The sequence below is a fragment of the Coregonus clupeaformis genome, chromosome 30 (assembly GCF_020615455.1).
Source record: "Coregonus clupeaformis isolate EN_2021a chromosome 30, ASM2061545v1, whole genome shotgun sequence".
NCBI lineage: Eukaryota > Metazoa > Chordata > Actinopteri > Salmoniformes > Salmonidae > Coregonus > Coregonus clupeaformis.
Genome location: NC_059221.1, coordinates 47897548 through 47919981, shown reverse-complemented (window position 1 = coordinate 47919981; position 22434 = coordinate 47897548). Strand labels below are relative to the sequence as shown.

Here is a 22434-nt window from a genome sequence, read left to right as displayed (position 1 = left end):
AACGTTCTCCACGGCGTCTCCAGACTCTGTCACGTCTGTCACATGTGCTCAGTGTGAACCTGCTTTTATCTGTGAAAAGCACAGGACGCCAGTGGCGAATTTGCCAATCTTGGTGTTCTCTGGCAAATGCCAAACGTCCTGCACGGTGTTGGGCTGTAAGCACAACCCCCACCTGTGGACGTCGGGCCCTCATACCACCCTCATGGAGTCTGTTTCTGACCGTTTGAGCAGACACATGCACATTTGTGGCCTGCTGGAGGTCATTTTGCAGGGCTCTGGCAGTGCTCCTCCTGCTCCTCCTTGCACAAAGGCGGAGGTAGCAGTCCTGCTGCTGGGTTGTTGCCCTCCTACGGCCTCCTCCACGTCTCCTGATGTACTGGTCTGTCTCCTGGTAGCGCCTCCATGCTCTGGACACTACGCTGACAGACACAGCAAACCTTCTTGCCACAGCTCGCATTGATGTGCCATCCTGGATGAGCTGCACTACCTGAGCCACTTGTGTGGGTTGTAGACTCCGTCTCATGCTACCACTAGAGTGAAAGCACCGCCAGCATTCAAAAGTGACCAAAACATCAGCCAGGAAGCATAGGAACTGAGAAATGGTCTGTGGTCACCACCTGCATAACCACTCCTTTATTGGGGGTGTCTTGCTAATTGCCTATAATTTCCACCTGTTGTCTATTCCATTTGCACAACAGCATGTGAAATGTATTGTCAATCAGTGTTGCTTCCTAAGTGGACAGTTTGATTTCACAGAAGTGTGATTGACTTGGAGTTACATTGTGTTCTTTAAGTGTTCCCTTTATTTTTTTGAGCAGTGTATATATATATATATATATATATATATATATATATATATATATTTATATAATATACTAACTGTGCTTGAATATAATATATATTTTTAATGTCCGACTTGCCTTAATCTTCCAAAGCAAGAATTTATTATTTTTAAAGAATTTTGATTCATTTCAGGTCTTTTCATACCTTATAGCTTGAAAAACATGAATCCCTGTGGTGCTGTAGAGTAGGAAAAGGGGTGGTAAAAACTAAATGTCTATTTTACAACCAGAGATCAGTCTAGGGAATTTAAATATGCTTCCGATTATTCTTATGCCTATATTTGTATAACTCGGTATATTATTGCACAAAAAAAAAACTATTTTGACTTTGTACATGCAGAGGGGAACGGAGGGAGGGGTAGGTGGGATATGTGCTTAACTATGACTCTTGCCGTATTTCAAATGGACACCTACCCCTTAGGCACTTAAAAGGAAAACTCCACTCAAAAACTATATTTTGGTATTTGTAACATTAGTCCATTGTTGATACCAAAATGTTTGCATGTCAGCAGTCAAGTTGTCAAGATATTGGACTTTCAAGAAGCAAAGTTTCACTTGCCACATCATAGTTTTTGAGTGGATGTTTCCTTTAAAGTAGATCTTATCTAGTCCCCTCATATCTACACTAGTGTCTACGGGGGAGGGGTTGGTTTGGAACTGGGAATATCTTATCCAGGTCAAGCGCACTGGGTGTTTGACAAACGAATAGGCCATATAATAATGATGTGTTGTATTATAATGATGTTAACATACCTATAGGACGGACATGCATACTCTCACTGCACTTTGGGGATATGTGTTATGCACTATATACACTTTATTTTCTGTATGACGGATATGTGTTGTGTACATCAATATCTAACGTATAATTCAAGTATAGCTATACTTTCTAATGCAAGTATAATTTTTTGACTCAATCTCAGTTTAACTATCAAGATTGTGAAATTGATTTGATTAGTTTATTTATTTATCTTTATCAATTATGTACAGGTATTCCTGCTCAAGTATTATAGTATAAATAAAAGCATGGATCTAAACTGTTTTTTGAAAGAGTTTCATTGAGGTAAAGGAAAGATTACTGAGACAATGACAAGAGTTTGTTGTGATAGTAAATGACGAGTTTAAGGTTTAGATAACATCTTTACTCATCCTGTTCAAACCCAAATATACAGTGCTGTTTATAGTAATCTTATGACTACTGAAACTCCATGCCTCTATAATGTTAAAAAAGACCAAAACATTTCAGAAATATTAAAAGCATTATCGACATTTGAACTAAAAAAACGGACAAAAAAAACATAGTAATAACGTTTGTAAATGGATAGAAAGCCAACTCCATAGTAAAATATCAAATCTAGAGGTATAAATACATTTGGCCTTTTGATAGTGGTCAATTATTAATATTTACATAATATGAAATAATATTATATAATTCCACCTTTCCAACTGATCATCTCTTATTCTACATGTTTAACACCAGTATTTACACAAGTCATCCACAAGAGCAAGAAGAAACATATAGTAGATAGAATGACACAGGAAGGATATTTATCCCTTTTAAGTAATTACATAAAATTAAGACATTTCAAAGGGATAGATAGTTAAATCAAACAACTCCAAAACTTTAACAAACTTTAAGCAAGACAGTGGTCACCTTTAAAAAAAAAGAGTACAGAACATTTGGCATTAGTCACAAAGACATAGTATCAAAACAGTTTTAAAGTACAACATGAATCACAAAATGAATTACACCAGAACCCTAGCAGCCAGTTGCAACGTGTGGTCATACATGACAAACAGTATGTTTTATTGTGATAATTGGATGCATAATCTCATGTATTTTATAGGCAGCTCTCTCTCTCTCTCTCTCTCTCTCTCTCTCTCTCTCTCTCTCTCTCTCTCTCTCTCTCTCTCTCTCTCTCTCTCTCTCTCTCTCTCTCTCTCTCTCTCTCTCTCTCTCTCTCTCTCTCTCTCTCTCTCTCTCTCTCTCTCTCTCTCTCTCTCTCTCTCTCTCTCTCTCTCTCTCTCTCTCTCTCTCTCTCTCTCTCTCTCTCTCTCTCTCTCTCTCTCTCTCTCTCTCTCTCACATGAGGGACTCTAGGCTCTCTGCTGCAGTGGTGGCCACCAGGGGGACAGAACCGTTGGTCTCAGGGGACTGTAGGGCCCTCTGGTTTTCCTGGCTGTCCACCAGACTCAACACGGCCCTGTACATGAACTGGTACTGCTCCTAGGAGTGGAGCGGTGAAAGACAAGAGTCAGTACAGGATGGGCCAGGTGCAGGGTGCGAATTACGGGAGAGCCGGGGGGGAGGGGGGCTCAGCTCCCCTGAATGAGACGTTAGCTCCCCTAAATGCAGCAAAAGTCTCTAAATAATGCACATTTATCCATTCTTCTATTTGTTTAAAATTCAGTGGTAAATATTAAAATGAAAGCTTCCAAATGAAACTAACACCCCCATCGCTCTGTCATGGTTTTAACCATTTCTTTCTTTGTGGCTGAGCTATCCACTCAGTAGTGCTGAATTTCGGCCTGAGCTGAGCTCTTTTACGCATCAATTTTCCTTTGTACTTCCTAATTTTCGCCATTTATTTGCCATGCGTCCTTGATAAAAAAAACAGCCTTTATTCCAATGCATTAGATTTATCCATTGATTTATCATTGTTTGCTTTTGTCAGTCTGCTGTTTAGAGCGCTCATTGCTTTGTTTTTCAGGTGCGTGTTACATAGGCGTAGGTACACATTTTTTCAGAGATCTCCAAGATCCATGATTCGTACAGGGTTTAAGTTCAATGTTCTAATTCAATTGTTAAATGCTTAATAATGACAAATAACACAGCCATAAATGTTATTAATGTAAGGATAGAAAGGTAGTGTTTGTTTTATTTCACACGATCTGTGAAGACTCCAAGCATTAACTCATGAATTATGGACAATTGTGAACTAGGGGGTAAAACATGTTTTCATTCAACTATTATATTGAATGTAGGCTACCTGTTCTGCGTATGTTCATGTGTGTAAAGCTGCCTCGGCTGAGAGGGTAGGCTACAGCAGTGTAGGCCTAGTGGAGGGTAAACACAAGTTTTAGCAAACAATTATTGTGGTTCATCCTATATTCTCCCTAACATCCTTACCCCCCTTGCAACAGATGTGGGATAAACACACACGCACATACTCTATTACACTCAACCCCTTTCCTCCACAATCAACCATAAAATCAGATGCTCAACGGTTGTTACATCCCAGAGCCCAACTCAAGAAAGGACCTGATTTACGAATGCATATACGAATGCATATACAGTTACAGCTGTTTGAGAAAGCATGCAAGATTGAGCAAAAATTTACAACAATGTGAGATTTGATTAATCTATTTAATCTATGTCAAGTCCTAGGTGATGGAGATCAGATCCACCCTCTTCACCTGAGACACAAACACTGTGGTCCCCCGTTGTTACCATTTTTCCCAAGCATCTCCGTGCAGTCAGACCTTTGACTATTTTGTGCCACATGGGCCACAATGATAAGCCCCCTCTCTGATTGTCCGAGTGTGACCCCCTCCCATTGGTTACTGCAGCCAGTGTTGCCAGCACTGCCACTACCTGGGTGGGGGTACCCCACCGGAATCCCCACCAGCTAGGTACAAGGTCGTCAAGGTTCTCATTAGCAGCTTTGAGAATTTCCTTGTATATTATGCTCTCCCATCAGGGGGCTCTGGCTTTGTAGGACCAACCCTGCCAGGCAGGCTCAGAATCTTGAGGGGGCGGTGCTGCTCAAGTAGGTCTCTGACCGCATTTATTTTTCTGTTTTGGCTGCATATAGTCAACTCACAGCAGGTCCATAAAACAGATGGGGACTTCTCTTTGGTGTATGGGTCGCTCAGGTGGGTGTCTAGGATATAGGGTTGGGGATCGTTCCATCATGATAGGACAATAAATAAATAAATATTAGATGTATACTATATTTTAAAATGTATATCCCTCATCTACCAAAATTGAAAGCTCTCTCTCACAACCCCTGCTCACAGACACATGTTGGTTCTGGGATATGCAACCATTTCCTTTCTCAATCACTTAACGCCACACTTATTCAAACACAAAAACGCACACCACACCTTCCATCACAATTCATCCACACATACCCACATACTGTGCCTTTTATGTCTTCTGTTTGCTATGTTTTTATCTCCACTATGTAGATTGAGTACTTGTGTTCTAATTTAGTTGTATTTGAAGATGTATTATTTAGCTTGTTATCTTTTCTTGTAATACCGTATTTTCCCTTTATAAATTACTATACCTACTATAAATACGTTTTATTATTACAATCCCTACCATGACTAGTATTGGGTGTTCTATTATTCGACTCCTCTATTAGAACTTTCAGAATAGCCATGGCGTAGTCTTTGTGTCGCGGAACATTTGGTTGTCAATATCCAGTTTATCGACAACAAGAGCAACACGCTTCCCTTTTAATCTATTTTCCTTGAAGATTGGGTACAGAACTTTGCACCTTTCTGCAATCTCCCTTGGGAACTGATCATTCATGCCTATTTTCGTGCCAGCAAGTCTTTTACCTTTTTTACCATTACTTTATCCTTATAAAAAGCAAATTTGGCAACGATTGGACGCTCATATCTCTGTCCTCTGTCTGAAACGGTGTACACGTTAGAGTTGGATTTTGTCGACAGCCTCGAGTGGAATTTGAAGCGCTGTAAGAAAGAAGTCCTTCACTATTTTTTCTGTAATCTCTCCGTCTTTTTCCTGGATACCCGTAAGTACTAGGCTTCTCTCAGAAAGTTGTTCTCCTTTTTAAGTTCCTTAACGTCCGTTTCCATCCTAGTGACTGTCCCTTTTAGTTTTTTTGTATCACTCTCCATTATCGCAGCTTTTCCGTCACTCATTTCAAGACTCGCCTTCAACTCTTTTACATCATTACTGACCAACTCTAGTATGCCCAGTTTGTCATTTATCGACTTCAACAAGTCGCTTTCCACACTTACCAGTCCCAGTGGTGAAAAGTATAAATCATCTGTATCAGTCGAGGAGTCGCGTTTTCTCTTGGAGATTGATTCTCCTCGTTTATCCTTCGTCATGTTTGGGTGTTGCGTGTTGTTGTAATATTTGTCGATACATTTCTCTAGCCTTATAATTTGTTTTGTGTTATTATCCAGATTGAATGTTATTACCCTCGAATATATGAAATGTTAATATTTAGTCTAACTTACTGATATTGAATATTATGTTTTTATCTTGAGGTGATTTGTATCTTGTATACCTGCCCTCGACCGGAAATCTCCCTGTGTCTTCATTCACAGCAATTAACTGCAGTAGTAGTTTCATTGTTAGCTAGGCTAGGGGTTAAGGTTAGGGTTAAAATTAGGGTTAGGATTTAGGTTAAAGGGTTAAGGTTAGGGTTTGGGGAAGGGTTAACTAACATGCTAAGTAGTTGCAAAGTAGCTAAAAAGTAGAAATTAGTTAGGGTTAGGGTTAGTTGCTAAAGTTGTCCGTGATGAGATTTGAAAACGCAACCTTTGGGTTGCTAGACGTTCGCGTTATACAACCACCCATCCACCCTGACCAACTCCTGTCCTTTTGTTTTTGCCTTAAGTAACCTTCTGTCTTATGTAACCATACCAAACATAACATATCATACTCATTTGAATGTCCCGGATTTATGTTTACTATGTTAAGTCTAGTCTATGAGATCAGCCTGGTGTGAGTATGTGTGTGTCTATGTTCCCCGAGTTGCTGTGTTGTGTGTACGATGTGTGTGTGTGTGCTGTTCCAGGACATACCATGTCGTTGAAGACACCAGGCCTCATGAGGTTGGTCATGCGTGCCACCTGGTACACGTCCACAGAGCCCTGCTGCTCCAGCTGCTGTGCCAGGGTGGTGAGGGCACAGAACAGCCCCGCCATCGAGCCACCCAGGCTAGCACAGACACAGACAGGGGAAATATGTTATGAACCAATTACACAAAAAAACAACCAAGTCTTTCTCACAAACACAGATTAAGCCAACTACTTCTGGACCAAAAAGCACTTTATGTGGTGAATCAGTGAAACCAGCTCCCTAAGTGAGTTACACACTCTTCAAATAAGATTCCTCGCACCCTAACAGCCCTCAGGTGACATGCCAGCCACAGAGAACACAGAGGGAACAGAGAAGACCCAAGGAACAGAGGAGAAGAGTAACTCACCGGTCATGTACGACTATGGTTCCTTCTCTTTGTCTGCTGTCCTCTGTGATAATGTTGAGCAACTGGAAGGTGCTGCTGACGGGGCTGTCTGGGTTGGGCCAGCTGGGGGACATGTACTGACGCACCTCCAGGACATAGTTATCCTGGGGAAAGAGGGAGAGAGGAGTGTGGGAAGAGTGTGGTGTATGTATGTGTAGTACTCATTTGTGTGTGGTCCTCATTTGTGTGTGTGTGTGTGTCTGGTTTGATCTGTGTGTGTGGTTTGATCTCTCCCAGCTAGCACATTTGGTTCCTTGGAAGTTGTGGGAACGTATGTTTTTGGTTTCACATTGGTTGTGGGAATGAAGCCATACGTTTCCTGACCGGTAAAATTGAACGTTTTTTAAACGTTCTGAGAACAGAAGTGAAAATATAGCCTGTTATGGGAACGTTTATATTTAGTTCGCAGCCAGGGATGTTCTGAGAACATTTTACTCTGGTTACTTGAACATTTCCCTGGGAGGTTTTATTAACGCTCTGAGAACAGAAAATATAGGTTATTTGGAGGTTTTTTAATAACTTCCTTTAAAATGTTCACTGAATGTTTCAATAAGACTTAATAACACTGCTAGTTTAACTCCAAGCACAGATGGAACACATGGAAATTCATTTCCTTAGGCAGTAGCCTTTACCTGCAGTCAAATGACCAAATCGCCCTCTAGTGGGATCATGGGTGGAATGTTATTAATATTTTTCATAATTTCATAATTCATAAACATTATTATTTTTTAAATGCTGAAAATCCGGTGTTTCTATGTCAAACGGTTTTGTTATATTTCAGTCTTCTGTGATGTATATAAAGTGGAATATTGGGATGCGAACTCAAAATGTAATACATTTCAACTCTATATCTGACATGCTACAGGTGTCTTCTTTTTTTAAGCCCATAACCATGTGTGTGAGGTGTATACTTTTGTTTCAAAGTAGATTTGTTTAAGACTACCAAGAAACACTCTGTATAAACCTGATTTAGTTCACTGCAGTAAAAAGTTTTAATCACACAAACACATTTATGTTTTATTGTGACACAGCATCAGTGAGATTCAAACCTGTGATCTTCTGTTCTCAATCCATGGAAATAGTCCACTGCGCCACCAGGATGAAGCTAGCATTCCATATTGTTCATTTTAGTCTATTAAAGCAGACACCATTTCAAAGGAAACAAGCACTCATTAAGATCAGGTGTGGCCAATTAGTGGGTGCGGCCAACACACCTCAACACACTTAACAAGAGAGAGGATAAAGAGAGTTTTGTAGATGCTAAGAATGGAATGTTTAAGTTCTCTGAACATTACAAATGTTTTCTTGTGTTTTTTATGGAAAGTTTTCTTAACGTTCTCAGAACAATTTGAGAACACGACTTTAAATAGAACCATGAGGAAACCTGTAGGAAACATTATGCTAAAGTGCTGAAATTCCCACAGAAGTAGTTTCTTAACGTTCTCTGAACTATCTGACAACATTCCCAATGTCAATCTAGTTGGAGAACGTTAATAGAGCATTACCAACATTGAAATTAAATGTAACCATGTTTGAACTTTTAGGAAATGTTCTGTTAAAGTAATGAAATACCAATAAAAATCATTTTTTTGTGAAGTTCCTTAAATGTGCCGAGAATGTTCCAAAGGCAAGCAACTATCCTGCACCATTCCCAGAAAGTTGTGGGAAGGTTGTATACAAAATAACCATAGGACAACCATGTTCACACCAAGATCTAAGAAACATATGGTTCTCAGAATGTTATGTGCTAGCTGGGCTGTGTGTATGTGTGGTTGGATCTGTGTGTGTGTGTGTATGCGTGTGTGAGCGTGCACGTGTGTGTGGTTGGATCTGTGTGTGTGTGTGTGTCCTCACCTGTGTGGCCTCCAGTAAGAAGTCGTGGACCACCAGTCTCTCCTCGTTGGCCAGACAGATGTGGTCCTCTCCAGAGAACGACACTATGAAACCCTCACAGCTGATTGGCTGATCCTTACTGGGCCAGTATACACAAGACTCCTCCCCCTCGCACTGATAGGACACAATGGAAACAGCATTATAGGTGTGATACTGTTGACCAGTGTGTGTGTGTGTGTGTGTGTAGTGCTACCTACCTACCTGTGCTGTGTGTGTGTCAAGCAGGGAGATGATGAGCTGTGAGTTGTGGTCCCAGACCATTCTCCAGAAATCAGAGACAGTGGAGGGGAGAGGAGACTGGGTCAGGATAAACTCCCTGCTCTTGTTGTAACCCTGGAACACAGCACAGACACAGTCAAAATAAACAACATGAATCTGGAACACACATATGACTTCGCTTCTACATGGTTTGTGAAGCATCTACATTGAGTGTACAAAACATTAGGAACACCTTCCTACTATTGAGTTGCATCCCCTCAGAACAGCCTCAATTCGACGGGGCATGGACTTTACAAGGTGTCAAAGCGTTCCAAAGGGACAGTTGTGTCAAGTTGGCTGGATGTACAGTACCTTGGTTGGTGGACCATTCTTGATACACACGGGAAACTGTTGAGTGTGAAAAACCCAGCAGCATTGCAGTTCTTGACACACTCAAACCGATGCGCCTGGAACCTACTACCATACCCCATTCAAAGGCACTTAAATCTTCTGTCTTGCCCATTCACACTCTGAATGGCATACATACACAATCCATGTGTCAATTGTCTCAAGGCTTAAAAATCCTTCGTTAACCTGTCTCCTCCCCTTCATCTACACTGATTGAAGTGGATTTAACAGGTGACATCAATAAGGGATCATAGCTTTCACCTGGATTCACCTTGTCAGTCTATGTCATGGAAAGAGCAATTCCTAATGTTTTTTACACTCAGTGTATGTAGTGTTTATGATGACCCTGTGAATGCTCTATAAAGCATTTATAAGGGGCCTTATCAAATGGTCAACCTTGTTCTTACCATGATATAGGAAGCGTTGATGTAGTCTGAAGATTCTCCTTCCACTGGACAGGACAGACACACTCTGGATCTCTCCACTGTAACACACACAGAAACACACAATCTATTATTTTAAAGTGGTCCTAAAGTATTTAATTTATTTATTGAAAGATTTCTGGTTTGCTCAGATAAACTATTCAATTTTTTTATTGCTCTGAATCAAAATGTTATTTTGCCTATTTCTCTTCTCTGCTGGGGTAAGACATACAGTGGGGAAAAAAAGTATTTAGTCAGCCACCAATTGTGCAAGTTCTCCCACTTAAAAAGATGAGAGAGGCCTGTAATTTTCATCATAGGTACACGTCAACTATGACAGACAAAATGAGAAAAAAAAATCCAGAACATCACATTGTAGGATTTTTAATTAATTTATTTGCAAATTATGGTGGAAAATAAGTATTTGGTCAATAACAAAAGTTTCTCAATACTTTGTTATATACCCTTTGTTGGCAATGACACAGGTCAAACGTTTTCTGTAAGTCTTCACAAGGTTTTCACACACTGTTGCTGGTATTTTGGCCCATTCCTCCATGCAGATCTCCTCTAGAGCAGTGATGTTTTGGGGCTGTCGCTGGGCAACACGGACTTTCAACTCCCTCCAAAGATTTTCTATGGGGTTGAGATCTGGAGACTGGCTAGGCCACTCCAGGACCTTGAAATGCTTCTTACGAAGCCACTCCTTCGTTGCCCGGGCGGTGTGTTTGGGATCATTGTCATGCTGAAAGACCCAGCCACGTTTCATCTTCAATGCCCTTGCTGATGGAAGGAGGTTTTCACTCAAAATCTCACGATACATGGCCCCATTCATTCTTTCCTTTACACGGATCAGTCGTCCTGGTCCCATTGCAGAAAAAACAGCCCCAAAGCATGATGTTTCCACCCCCCATGCTTCACAGTAGGTATGGTGTTCTTTGGATGCAACTCAGCATTCTTTGTCCTCCAAACACGACGAGTTGAGTTTTTACCAAAAAGTTCTATTTTGGTTTCATCTGACATTCTCCCAATCCTCTTCTGGATCATCCAAATGCACTCTAGCAAACTTCAGACGGGCCTGGACATGTACTGGCTTAAGCAGGGGGACACATCTGGCACTGCAGGATTTGAGTCCCTGGCGGCGTAGTGTGTTACTGATGGTAGGCTTTGTTACTTTGGTCCCAGCTCTCTGCAGGTCATTCACTAGGTCCCCCCGTGTGGTTCTGGGATTTTTGCTCACCGTTCTTGTGATCATTTTGACCCCACGGGGTGAGATCTTGCGTGGAGCCCCAGATCGAGGGAGATTATCAGTGGTCTTGTATGTCTTCCATTTCCTAATAATTGCTCCCACAGTTGATTTCTTCAAACCAAGCTGCTTACCTATTGCAGATTCAGTCTTCCCAGCCTGGTGCAGGTCTACAATTTTGTTTCTGGTGTCCTTTGACAGCTCTTTGGTCTTGGCCATAGTGGAGTTTGGAGTGTGACTGTTTGAGGTTGTGGACAGGTGTCTTTTATACTGATAAGAAGTTCAAACAGGTGCCATTAATACAGGTAACGAGTGGAGGACAGAGGAGCCTCTTAAAGAAGAAGTTACAGGTCTGTGAGAGCCAGAAATCTTGCTTGTTTGTAGGTGACCAAATATTTATTTTCCACCATAATTTGCAAATAAATTCATTAAAAATCCTACAATGTGATTTTCTGGATTTTTTTCTCTCAATTTGTCTGTCATAGTTGACGTGTACCTATGATGAAAATTACAGGCCTCTCTCATCTTTTTAAGTGGGAGAACTTGCACAATTGGTGGCTGACAAATACTTTTTCCTCCCACTGTAGATGGAGGAGAACCTATTCCTAGTATTGACTGAATATCTGTCTCTTACCAACTATATCTTGTTGTGTGTGTTTGGCTACTTCAACTCACCAGGCATGAGAGAGGAGGTCCTGTTTTTGTCAGCGTTTCCTTCTCTCAGGGCAGCGGCGTAGTCAGCCTGTCTGGCTCTACTCTGACTCACAAGCTATAACACCACAGTAGTAAATGTTACCATAACGCTATCAGATTAACCACAATACCAACACATTACCATCATTCCCGCTCCATGGCTTTCACCAATCAAAGTCATGCCAGATCAGTGATTACTTCAAGGAAAGGAGGAAGGTAGAGACAATGTATTCTCAAAGTGTTTGAGTAGGTCCCAAGTCAGGGCCCTGAAAGTAGCGTAGTAGGGTATAGGGTTCCACTTGGGACAAACCCCCATCTCTCTGTGTGTGTGTGTGTGTGTGTGTGTTCTGACCTTGAACTGTCTCTCCATGCGTGTCCTGCCGGACGGCCCAGTGGTCAGCAGGTCAGAGACGTAGGAGTGGACCAGGTCAGAGGTCACCAAAGTGTCCCTGCTGACGATGGCCTCCACCAGGGCATCATGGATAAACACATACTGCTCCTGAGGACCAGAGCGACATAACACAGAGAGAGACTTCTCACTCACATCACATACAGCAGGGCTGGGGCCAGTTGCATTTCAATCTCTAGCCCCTTCTCCTAGCTCCTATATTTTCAGAGTTTGCCTATTGGACAGAGCCTTGTTGCTTTCACCTTTCCAATATTTTCAGATCTGTATATATCAAAGCAGGCCATAAAGGCATCAGGTAGCCTAGCGGTTAAGAGCGTTGGGCCAGTAACCGAAAGGTTGCTGGTTTGAAACCCCAAGCTAACTATGTGAAAAATCTGTTGATGTGCCAATGAGCAAGGCACTTAACCCTTATTCAGCATTTCCCAAACTTGGTCCTGGATACACATTTTGGTTTCTGCTCTAGCATACACAGCTGATTCAAATAATCAAAGCTTGATGATGAGTTGGTTATTTGAATCAGCTGTGTAGTGCTAGGGGAAAAACCAAAATGCGCACCCCTTGGTTACCCCAGGACCGAGTTTGGGAAACGCTACCCTAATTACTCCTGCAAGTGTGTGTATTACCTCCGTCTGTACCAGGAAGTTCCTCTGTGTTCTGACGTGTTTGAGGAAGCCCAGTATGTTGACTGTTCCCTGCTCCTGGATCTGTTGCAGCATACTGTCCAGCACGATGTAGGTCCCTGTCCTCCCCACACCAGCACTACACACACAGAACATACTTGTGAGAGAGTCCCACACAACACAATGCTTCCCTTTTCAGAAATGAATACTTGGATATTCACCTCCTGCACAAAGCCATTGGATGTGCATACTGTTAATCAAACCTTTCTTACGCAATATTCTCGTCTTTCCCCCTGGTTGTTAACCCCCCCTTCCCCACACACACCCAGCCCACCTGCAGTGTACGAGGACGGGGCCCATGTCCTGAGTCCTGGCCTGGGACGAGGCACATACGAAGGAGAGGACAGGCTGGGTGTATTCAGGCACGCCCATGTCAGGCCACTGGGTGTAGTGGTACTGGACCACCGTCCTCTCAGCACAGCACCCCCTCTTGGAAGCCTGCAGGTACAACACACAGCAGGCAGGGTCAAAAAGACTAGAAGCTCTGTGTACTGCAGTGCAACTTCTTCAAGGTGTGTGGGTGTGTGTGTGTGTCCAGGCAGGTACCTTTTGTGAGGTGTCTCTGAGGGTAAAGGTCCTCAGGGTATAGTAGGCCAGGGTCTTGGTGTCCTTTAGGGTCACCAGGAAATAACCATACTCCTCCTGGTTCTCCATTGGCCAGTACTGGTCACACTTCCTCTGACATCACAGAGGGAGAGAGCCTCAGTCACACAATGGTCAAAACAGTATATATAAAAGTCATATAAAAACCTTTCCCGGGTTACCTCACAAACATAGATATGTTCCATTTTTCTTTCCTCTTGAACCAATGTTTTATGTTTAAACTGTGTAAAGATACACACATTAACACAGTGCCCCAGCTTGCAGTCTATCTGAGTGACTAACTGACCCGTCCCTTCTCCAACAGGTTGGTGATCATGACGATGACTCCAACATTCTCCTGCCACACCATCCTCCAGAAGTCCTCTGTCCCAGACTTCAGGGGCCCCTGGGCCGCAATGTAGGCTCTCGTACGCTCAAAACCCTGACAGGAACACAAACACACACAGACCAATCAATCAGTCCGTATTTCTATACTAATCCCCTTTACATAGTGTACGTACATGTTCAGTATCTGATTGTGATATTAATGATATTAATGATTAGGAGAGGAGCTACTTACATCAACAAAGTTAGCATTGATGTAGTCTCCACCTTTTGCCTCTTCCAGCAGTTTGACTCTGCTGTGGTCATCTAGAACAACAAAGAAGGTTAATGCATAGTGTGTATGTGTGTATGTGTGTATGTCTGTGTCTGTGTGTGTGTGTGTGTGTGTGTGTGTGTGTGTGCGTGAGTGACGTACAGGCCATGATGTTGATATATCGGTTCTTGTTCTTGTTGTCTGGGTGGTTGGAGCTGTCAGTGGTGATGCCCATCTCCACCGTGCACGCCTGCACCTCCTGCAAGAGAAACACACACTGGCACTCAGTCACACAACCCTGAACGATGACCAATACACACATCTGCACGCACACACACACACTGAGCCATTACGAACCAACACACACAACCCGGCCGGAGCCCAACACGCAAGTCCAATTTTCAAATAGAAGGTAGCATGCAAGAAGAACACAACAAACAAGAAAACACTAAAATACATGACAGCAGACAGTACAGCTACTCAGAGATGTGATCCATGCAACAAAGAAAACACTATCAGTCAATTCCAATGATAGGATAAAGAGAAAAGGTCTTCCTGATTCTGAGGTCAAAGGTCAAATAATCAGGAAGTCCTGATGAATCAGGATAAGATGAGATCACATCTTTGATACTGTGTGAATATCTAATCTAACACAAAGGGAGTCTTACCTCATAACACTCTGTAACAATCTAATGGGAGGGGGAGGAAGGAGGGGTGGGGGGTGAGAATGGGAGGTGGGAGGGTGGAGGGGAGGAGGGGGTGAGAATGCAGAAAGCACAGCGATGAGGGGTTGGGTGACACACAGTGACCAGTCAGTGCAGATACACAAACATGAGGAACAGCTCTCTGTGTGTGTATGTGTCTGGAGGTAGTGGGGTCACCTACTGATACACACAGTGTTGCAAACTGTACGCCATGTTGACACCAAACATTCTATTGGAGCGTTGTCTTGGAATGGGTGGTGTGAACATGGCACCCATTAAAATGTCTAAAAGGTTTGCCAAACTCTGTGTGTCTATAGCTATGTACACGTTTTACCAGAGTAAGGTTACCTACAGAGACAGTGTAATGTAGTCCCTCATCTAAACATACAGTACACCCTCAACATGCTATCCCACAACCCCAACAGTTACACTGAGATAGATAGGGACATCTAATACACATATTAACATCTGCAGACAACAACTAAAATGTTTCTCTAACCATTCTCATTGGCCATTAAACAAACGTTTCTGTTTCAGACAGTGCCACCTTTCAGACAGGATGCCTCACTTACCAGTAGTGTTGAGTTCAGTTATACTCTGAACTAACATACACTTTTATTGATTAGAAAGGGATAATGGCAGCTTTAGTAAGCAGTGAGGGTCACATCCCAACCATGACTACAACACTGTGTCTAAGTGATGTTAATACTGCTGGGGAGCATTAAGAGCAGCATGTATAATACATACAGTAGTATCAGGTTGATGTCTCTCTCACCTCAAACTCCTTGGAGAAGGTGTTGTTCTGGTGGAGTTCTGCCACGTGCTTCACAAACTGCTTCACTGACAGCGCCTCGTGCTCTTCTGGAAACACAGACAGGAGTGAATGGACGAAGGTATGTGTGTGTGTGTGTGTGTGTGTGTGAGTGTGTGTGTGTGTGTGTGAGTGTGAGTGTGTGTGTTACCTGTGGCGAGCAGCAGAGGTGAAGACAGAGCAGAGATGACTTTGGGTGAGGCGGTGTCTTCAGTGTAGAGTTCAACCGTCTGGAAGCAGTTTCTGTTAAACAAATGTTGCAAATTGAAATATAATGAATAGAGCTGACACGACTCCCAATTCTACAGGGCAGACAATCATACCTGCTCTTTACAATACATTTCTATCTGAACACACACTGTAAAACATTTCCTGTAAAATGTACAGTAACTTACTGGCAGCAATTGGCCAGTAAGTTACTGTAATTTATTTTACAGTACAGCTACTGTAATCCATTTTACAGTAATCCATTTTACAGTACCAAAAATGTGACTGTAATCTAATTACAGTATATTATTGGAATTACCCATGCAGTGACATATTACCCAGTGTTCTTTGCAAGTTTTCATTTTTACATTTAGATTTTGGTCATTTAGCGGGCGATCTTGTCCTTAGCAACTTACAGTCAGTGTATTCAACCAAAGTTGATTAAAAAAATCACAATCATAGCAAGTAAAAAGCTTCTCCATTACTTGTAATTACAATAGGATATCTTATGATATATCTCTGGATAGTGCCAATACAATACTGAGATATTTACAGTAACTTGATGACAGAGCAATGAGCACAATACAGTAAAACTGACTATTACACTATTTTTATTTTAAACTACAGTATTTTACTGTAATTACAAGGGATTAGAGCAAGCAGGTTGGCTTTATGCATTTGCATATTAATGAATATTAGGTGTTTCATATCACTTAAACTTCTAGAGGCCTAATCAAAAGCTTCCAAACTGGCCGTGATTACATGGCAAAACAGATCAAATGGACATGGGTAAATATTCAGCCATTAAAAGGTTTAAGACCTGCTTCTACTCTGATCTATTCCCTATATATACTGAACAAAAATATAAACGCAACATGTAAAGTGTTGGTCCCATGTTTCATGAGCTGAAATAAAAGATCCCAGACATTTTTCATTTGCACAGAAAAAGTATTTCTCTACAATTTTGTGCACAAATTTGTTTACATCCCTGTTAGTGAGCATTTCTCCTTTGCCAAGATAATCCATCCACCTGACAGGCGTGGCATATCAAGAATGGTCATTACACAGGTGCATCTTGCGCTGGGGACAATAGAAGGTCACTCTAAAATGTGAAGTTTTGTCACACAACGCAATGCCAATGCCACAGAAGTTTTGAGGGCGTGTGCAATTGCTATGCTGACTGCAGGAATGTCCACCAGAGCTGCTGCCAGAGAATGTAATGTTAATTTCTTTACCATAAACCACCTCCAATGTCGTTTTAGAGAATTTGGCAGTACTTCCAACCGGCCTCACAACCGTAGACCACGTGTATGGTATTGTGTGGGTGAGTGGTTTGCTGATAACAACGTTGTGAACAGCGTGCCCCATAGTGGTGGGGTTATAGTATGGGCAGGCATAAGCTATGGACAACGAACACAATTGCATTTCATCGATGGCAATTTGAATGCACAGAGATACCGTGACGAGATCCTGAGGCCCATTGTCGTGCCATTCATCCGCCGCCATCACCTCATGTTTCAGCATGATAATGCACAGCCCCATGTCGCAAGGATCTGTACACAATTCTTCGAAGCTGAAAATGTCCCAGTTCTTCCATGGCCTGCATACTCACCAGACATGTCACCCATTGAGCGTGTTTGGGATGCTCTGGATCGACGTGTACGACAGCATGTTCCAGTTTCCTCCAATATCCAGTAACTTCGCACAGCCATTGAAGAGGAGTTGGACAACATTCCACAGGCCACAATCAACAGCCTGATCAACTCTATGTGAAGGAGATGTGTCACGCTGCATGGGGCAAATGCTGGTCACACCAGATACTGACTGGTTTTCTGATACACGCCCCTACCTTTTGTTTAAAGGTATCTGTGACCAACAGATGCATATCTGTATTCCCAGTCATGTGAAATCCATAAATTAGGGCCTAATTAATTTATTTCAATTGACTGATTTCCTTATATGAACTGTAACTCATCTTTGAAAATCTTTGAAATTGTTGCACGTTGCATTTATATTTTTGTTCAGTATACATTTAATTGTTAGGGAACTACTACCACATATCACTTAAATTGGTATAGGACTCTCACTAAACGGTGAAACAAATATAGCCAATGCACGCCTTAAAATATGTTATTGAGCCAGCTATTCTTTCTACTGTGCATTTGATGGGTTTTGAAATTATAGAAAGGTCTTACAGTGTGCTGTAAAACAAATGTACGGTATTTTACTGTGGATTGTACGGTAATCTACTGTATTCAGTTTATACAGTAAGTTACTGAAATTACAAAACGGCTAACAATGCAGTGTGCTAATCGTACCTCCAGTAGATGAGGATGCCCACCAGGACCAGTAGACAGATAATGGTGAGGGTTGATACCACAGCCAGAGGGACCACTGTCCTCCTCTCCCTCTCAGCAACACTTCCCACCATTTCTACCCTTGACTCATGGCTGCTGTTACTGATCTCTGGGGGGGAAAATAATGGGTTGTTATTTACAGACTTGTATGCACACGCACACACCCTGGATTTAAAAACACATAATTTATTAATTTAAATCAGTAGGAAATATGTTACCACCTCATTGAGTATAAATGACAAAATCATATTTCCTCTCCTACACAAGGAAATCTCATATCACTCTCTGAATAACACCACCTAACCCGCCACCATGATTGGAGATTCCTAACCCGCCACCATGATGTTACCTTTCCTCAGCTCCTCCACAGCCCTGTTGTCAGGGAGGACAGGGACACGTAGATCTATACCAGGGATATGCAGCTCTATACCAGAGTTACCAGCGCTGGGCTGCTCCACTAGGACCTCTCCATCTCCAGACCCACTAGCCTCACCCAGTACCACAGACCCCTGGGGATTGGCCCCTGCTCTGTCCACCTCAGACACACCACTACCAGTCTCACTCTCAAAGTAGAAGCTAGAGGAAAGACCCTCTAAGTCACCGCTGCTCTCTTCCTGTGTCTCTCCCTTTGTTGTGTCCAGGGCTGAGGCCAGTATGAGTGAACGTAGGTCTGTCCCAAGGGAAAGTGTTGCCCCTCTCGGCCAGTCCTGACCTAGGGTGACCCCGTCCCCGTAGAGGCCAGAGCCTGACCCACTGATGTCTGTCTGTCCAACCTGAGAGTTCACAGTCTGTCTGTCCGACCTGGGGTCCTCTTCAGAGGGGCGGACAGAGGGGGAGAGGGTTGTGTATTTTTCGGAGGGGGTGACAGACGGGTAGAGGGTTGCTGTCTCTTCGGAATGGCTGAGAGAAGGGTGCAGGGTGGTGTAGCCCCCTTGGGAGGGTGTGAGAGTAGGGTGCAAGGTGCTAGAATCCTCTTCAGAGAGGGAGACAGAGGGGTATGGGGCTGGAAAGTTGAGAGGTTCTGTGGGCTGCTGAACCAAAGTCCCCCTCTGAAAGCTGGTACTGACTGGAACAGAGAGACCTGTGTGGTCAGACTGAGTGTGAAAATAAGCACTAAACTGAATACTTAACAAAGAGACACTACATCAGACCACCAGAGAACGAAGGATAGAAGAGCAGAGACCTGGAGAAGAGAAGCACAACAACCACAGAGTCTGAGTGGCTATACAGAGCAGCCACCAGAGGGCAGACTGGAGTCACGGAGGAGCAGCCAGCTCACCCACAGCAAGGCAGGTAAAGAGTCCCAGAAGAAGACATAAGATGTGAATCCTTATGATTCAAGGGAAGAAAGACAGACTGGCAGAGGAATACCACCACCACTGGATATTGGTAAAAGACATGGATCTCTGAAGTACCAGTATGTCCCAGTATGAACCACTGGGCAGCCAGAGGATGAGAGAAAAGTTGAAAAGGGTAGATCACCATAGACAGACACCGAGAGCTGGACTGTTACAGCACATCACCACCATAACCACCACCGGCCAGTAGAGCGCCAGTCCCTTCTCCACTATCATTATTAACACCCACCATCACCATTGTAGGTCTAAGCGTCAATATCACTCTTATCAACAGCACAGCAGTAGAGAGAGGCAGATGGGCAAAGAAGAGAGGTGCAGGTCACACAACCATCATACAACCATCAAACAACCATCATAAAACCATCAAACAACCATCAAACAACCATCATAAACCCATCAAACAACCAGCATACAACCATCAAACAACCAAACAATCTAAGAGTTGCTAGCTTTGGCAACAGGAGGAGAGGGAAAGGCATAAAGGTAATGTGTAATTTAGTTTATATGCACACTACACAGACATTTACAGCATGCATGCAGGGGACATATGTGTTTCTTACCGGTGAATATGGGCTGGGTAATGTGCTGTACGACCTTGACGAGGCCTGAGGTAGTGGAGGAGCCGTAGGCCGTGGAGAGGGAGTTTCTGGGACTTGCAGTCCTGGATCTGATCCAGGGCACAGAGGGGGTTGAGGTTACAGAAACCAGGGTCTGTTGAATAGGGGTGGCCCTTGTCACTGTGCTAACTTTGTTATCAGACAGCCTGGTGGTCAAAACCAAGCCCCTGTCCTGTCCTTTCATTGTGACTTTAGGTCTGGCAGTAAGAGGACTGAGAACTCTATCATCCAGTGTTTTTTTCAGTGTAGTTTTAGATGCCGTAGTTACGAACTCTAAGGCAGTGGTGTTGACAACGTCCTCGTAGTAAACATCAGTGACCACCATGCTCCCCGCCGGAGGGGTGTACATATCGCCCTCTGGGGGTAGCAGGCCGACACCAGAAACGTCAGGTTTCTGGGCAGCGGAACCACGGTTTTGGTTCCGGCTCTGCTGAGGCGACCACGACAACGAGGCCTCCTCTGTGATTCGCCGGCGGACAGGTGGCGGGCTGGTCGTCCGGGAGACCGGAATCAGGAAGCCCGGCTGGTCGGTCACCATGGTGACCCAGATGGCGCTCTTGCGGTTGGAGGCGGCACTGGTGAAGGGGCGGTACGGAGGGATACGCTGCTTCTTCTTGTCCTTCCTGGTCTGGTCCTTCTTGGTCTTGTCCACTCTGGACTGGTTCACAGGGTTCTGGTCGATCCGGTTCTGGTCATCTCTGGTCCCTGGTGGTACCGGCACAGAGCTCACCTGGTTGGCAGCAGTGGTGGAGGGCTGGTCAGGGAAAATCTGCTGCCGATCCTCTCTGGTTCTGCTCTCTTCTACTGGGTTCTGGTCTACTGGGATCTGGTCTACTTGTTCCAATATATCCACTGGTTCCAATATCTCCTCAGGTTCCCTACTGTCTGGATCAGACTCAATCTCTGGAGAAAAGAGAATGGGTGGTTATATATATATATATATATATATATATATATATATATACGTATATTAGACAACTGTTATCATGATGAGCACATCTATTTTGATAACTTTCATACTTACTTTAACGTTGAAAGTAAGTATGAAAGTTATCAAAATAGTTGTGCTCATCATGATAACAGTTAACGGACTTGAACGTTGAATGTCCGTTAACTAAAGCACTTTACTCTCTCCTATGAATCTCAGTAGTATAGGCTCACGCTGGACACAGATTCCTGGATTAAAAATCCCTTTTAGAAACTGGTCTAGTCTCTTGTGACAGGTTTAACATTAAAATGTTTGGTTGTGGGTGCCGAGATTATAGCTGGTCTCACCCGGGTCCTCCTGGGGCATGTCCACTATAATCTGGTCACTCCAGCGCCCCGTCAGGCCATTGGTGCAGACAGCTACCACCTGGACCACATAGCTGCTGTTGGACAGGAGATTGAGGATGATGGCCCCCTGAGAGAGGGTGATTGATCATTAATACGTCAGCCAATCACACTCGTCAATAAGTCAGCCAATCACAGCAGTGACAGTCAGTTGCTTGTCTCAGCTTTATTCACTCTATTTAACAAATGAGATTGATTTCTGACTAAAATGCAATGCTATCGATTTGTGTAAGAAGGGACATAAGGTCAGATGAATACTAACCATCACACACACAACAAAAACAATCACAGCTGTATTGATATAGTCCCCTGTAGCTCAGTTGGTAGAGCATGGCGCTTGCAACGCCAGGGTTGTGGGTTCGTTTCCCACGGGGGGCCAGTATGAAAATGTATGCATTCACTAACTGTAAGTTGCTCTGGATAAGAGCGTCTGCTAAATGCCTAAAAATGTAAAAAAAAAAAAAAAAAAGATATATTGTAAATCTCTGGCCAGATTGTTTACAGGTATCTTTTGGTTATCACTACGGCAACAGCCTCCAGGAACAACACAATATTTATATTTTACAGTTATTCAGAAAAGAATCATGAGAGCGAGAACGCGAGAGAGAGCGAGAGAAAAAGAGCGAGGGAGAGAGTGAGAGAGATGACCCACAGACAGACAAGTAGTCCCTTCCAGCACTGACTGGTATGCAACAGTAGATGGATAAGTAGACAGGTGCATTACCACGTCCTGGTCTCCGTCGGTGCGGTACTCGTGTTTGGACTGGTTCTGGTCCTGCAGCCTCTGGTAGGTGACAGAGTACCAGTCAATGGTTGTGTCATACACCACACGGGGGCGCTCCCACATC

At 43.3% G+C, this 22434-nt stretch overlaps 1 protein-coding gene across 2 annotated transcripts in view; it reads right to left on the bottom strand.

Annotated features, from left to right (window-relative positions):
• Nucleotides 1-2879: 2879 nt before the first annotated feature.
• LOC121546227 (receptor-type tyrosine-protein phosphatase zeta-like) overlaps nt 2880-22434 on the bottom strand; it is a 47698-nt gene continuing 28143 nt past the window's right edge. Inside the window, exons 10-30 of one of the 2 annotated variants that reach the window (XM_041857323.1) lie at nt 22311-22434; nt 21530-21656; nt 20198-21157; nt 18241-18388; nt 15867-15958; nt 15680-15765; nt 14869-14889; nt 14363-14459; nt 14183-14253; nt 13910-14044; nt 13567-13698; nt 13295-13458; nt 12964-13099; nt 12284-12430; nt 11914-12007; nt 9981-10057; nt 9169-9300; nt 8929-9081; nt 7036-7178; nt 6632-6767; nt 2880-3068 (exon numbers count right to left, since the gene is read on the bottom strand). The exon at nt 22311-22434 is cut by the window's right edge and continues 61 nt beyond it. In XM_041857323.1, coding sequence (XP_041713257.1) covers nt 2925-3068; nt 6632-6767; nt 7036-7178; nt 8929-9081; nt 9169-9300; nt 9981-10057; nt 11914-12007; nt 12284-12430; nt 12964-13099; nt 13295-13458; nt 13567-13698; nt 13910-14044; nt 14183-14253; nt 14363-14459; nt 14869-14889; nt 15680-15765; nt 15867-15958; nt 18241-18388; nt 20198-21157; nt 21530-21656; nt 22311-22434 — 3319 coding nt within the window. In that variant the 3' untranslated portion in view covers nt 2880-2924. The remainder of the gene's footprint in view (nt 3069-6631; nt 6768-7035; nt 7179-8928; nt 9082-9168; nt 9301-9980; nt 10058-11913; nt 12008-12283; nt 12431-12963; nt 13100-13294; nt 13459-13566; nt 13699-13909; nt 14045-14182; nt 14254-14362; nt 14460-14868; nt 14890-15679; nt 15766-15866; nt 15959-18240; nt 18389-20197; nt 21158-21529; nt 21657-22310) is intronic. The other variant, XM_041857324.1, reaches the window with a different exon arrangement.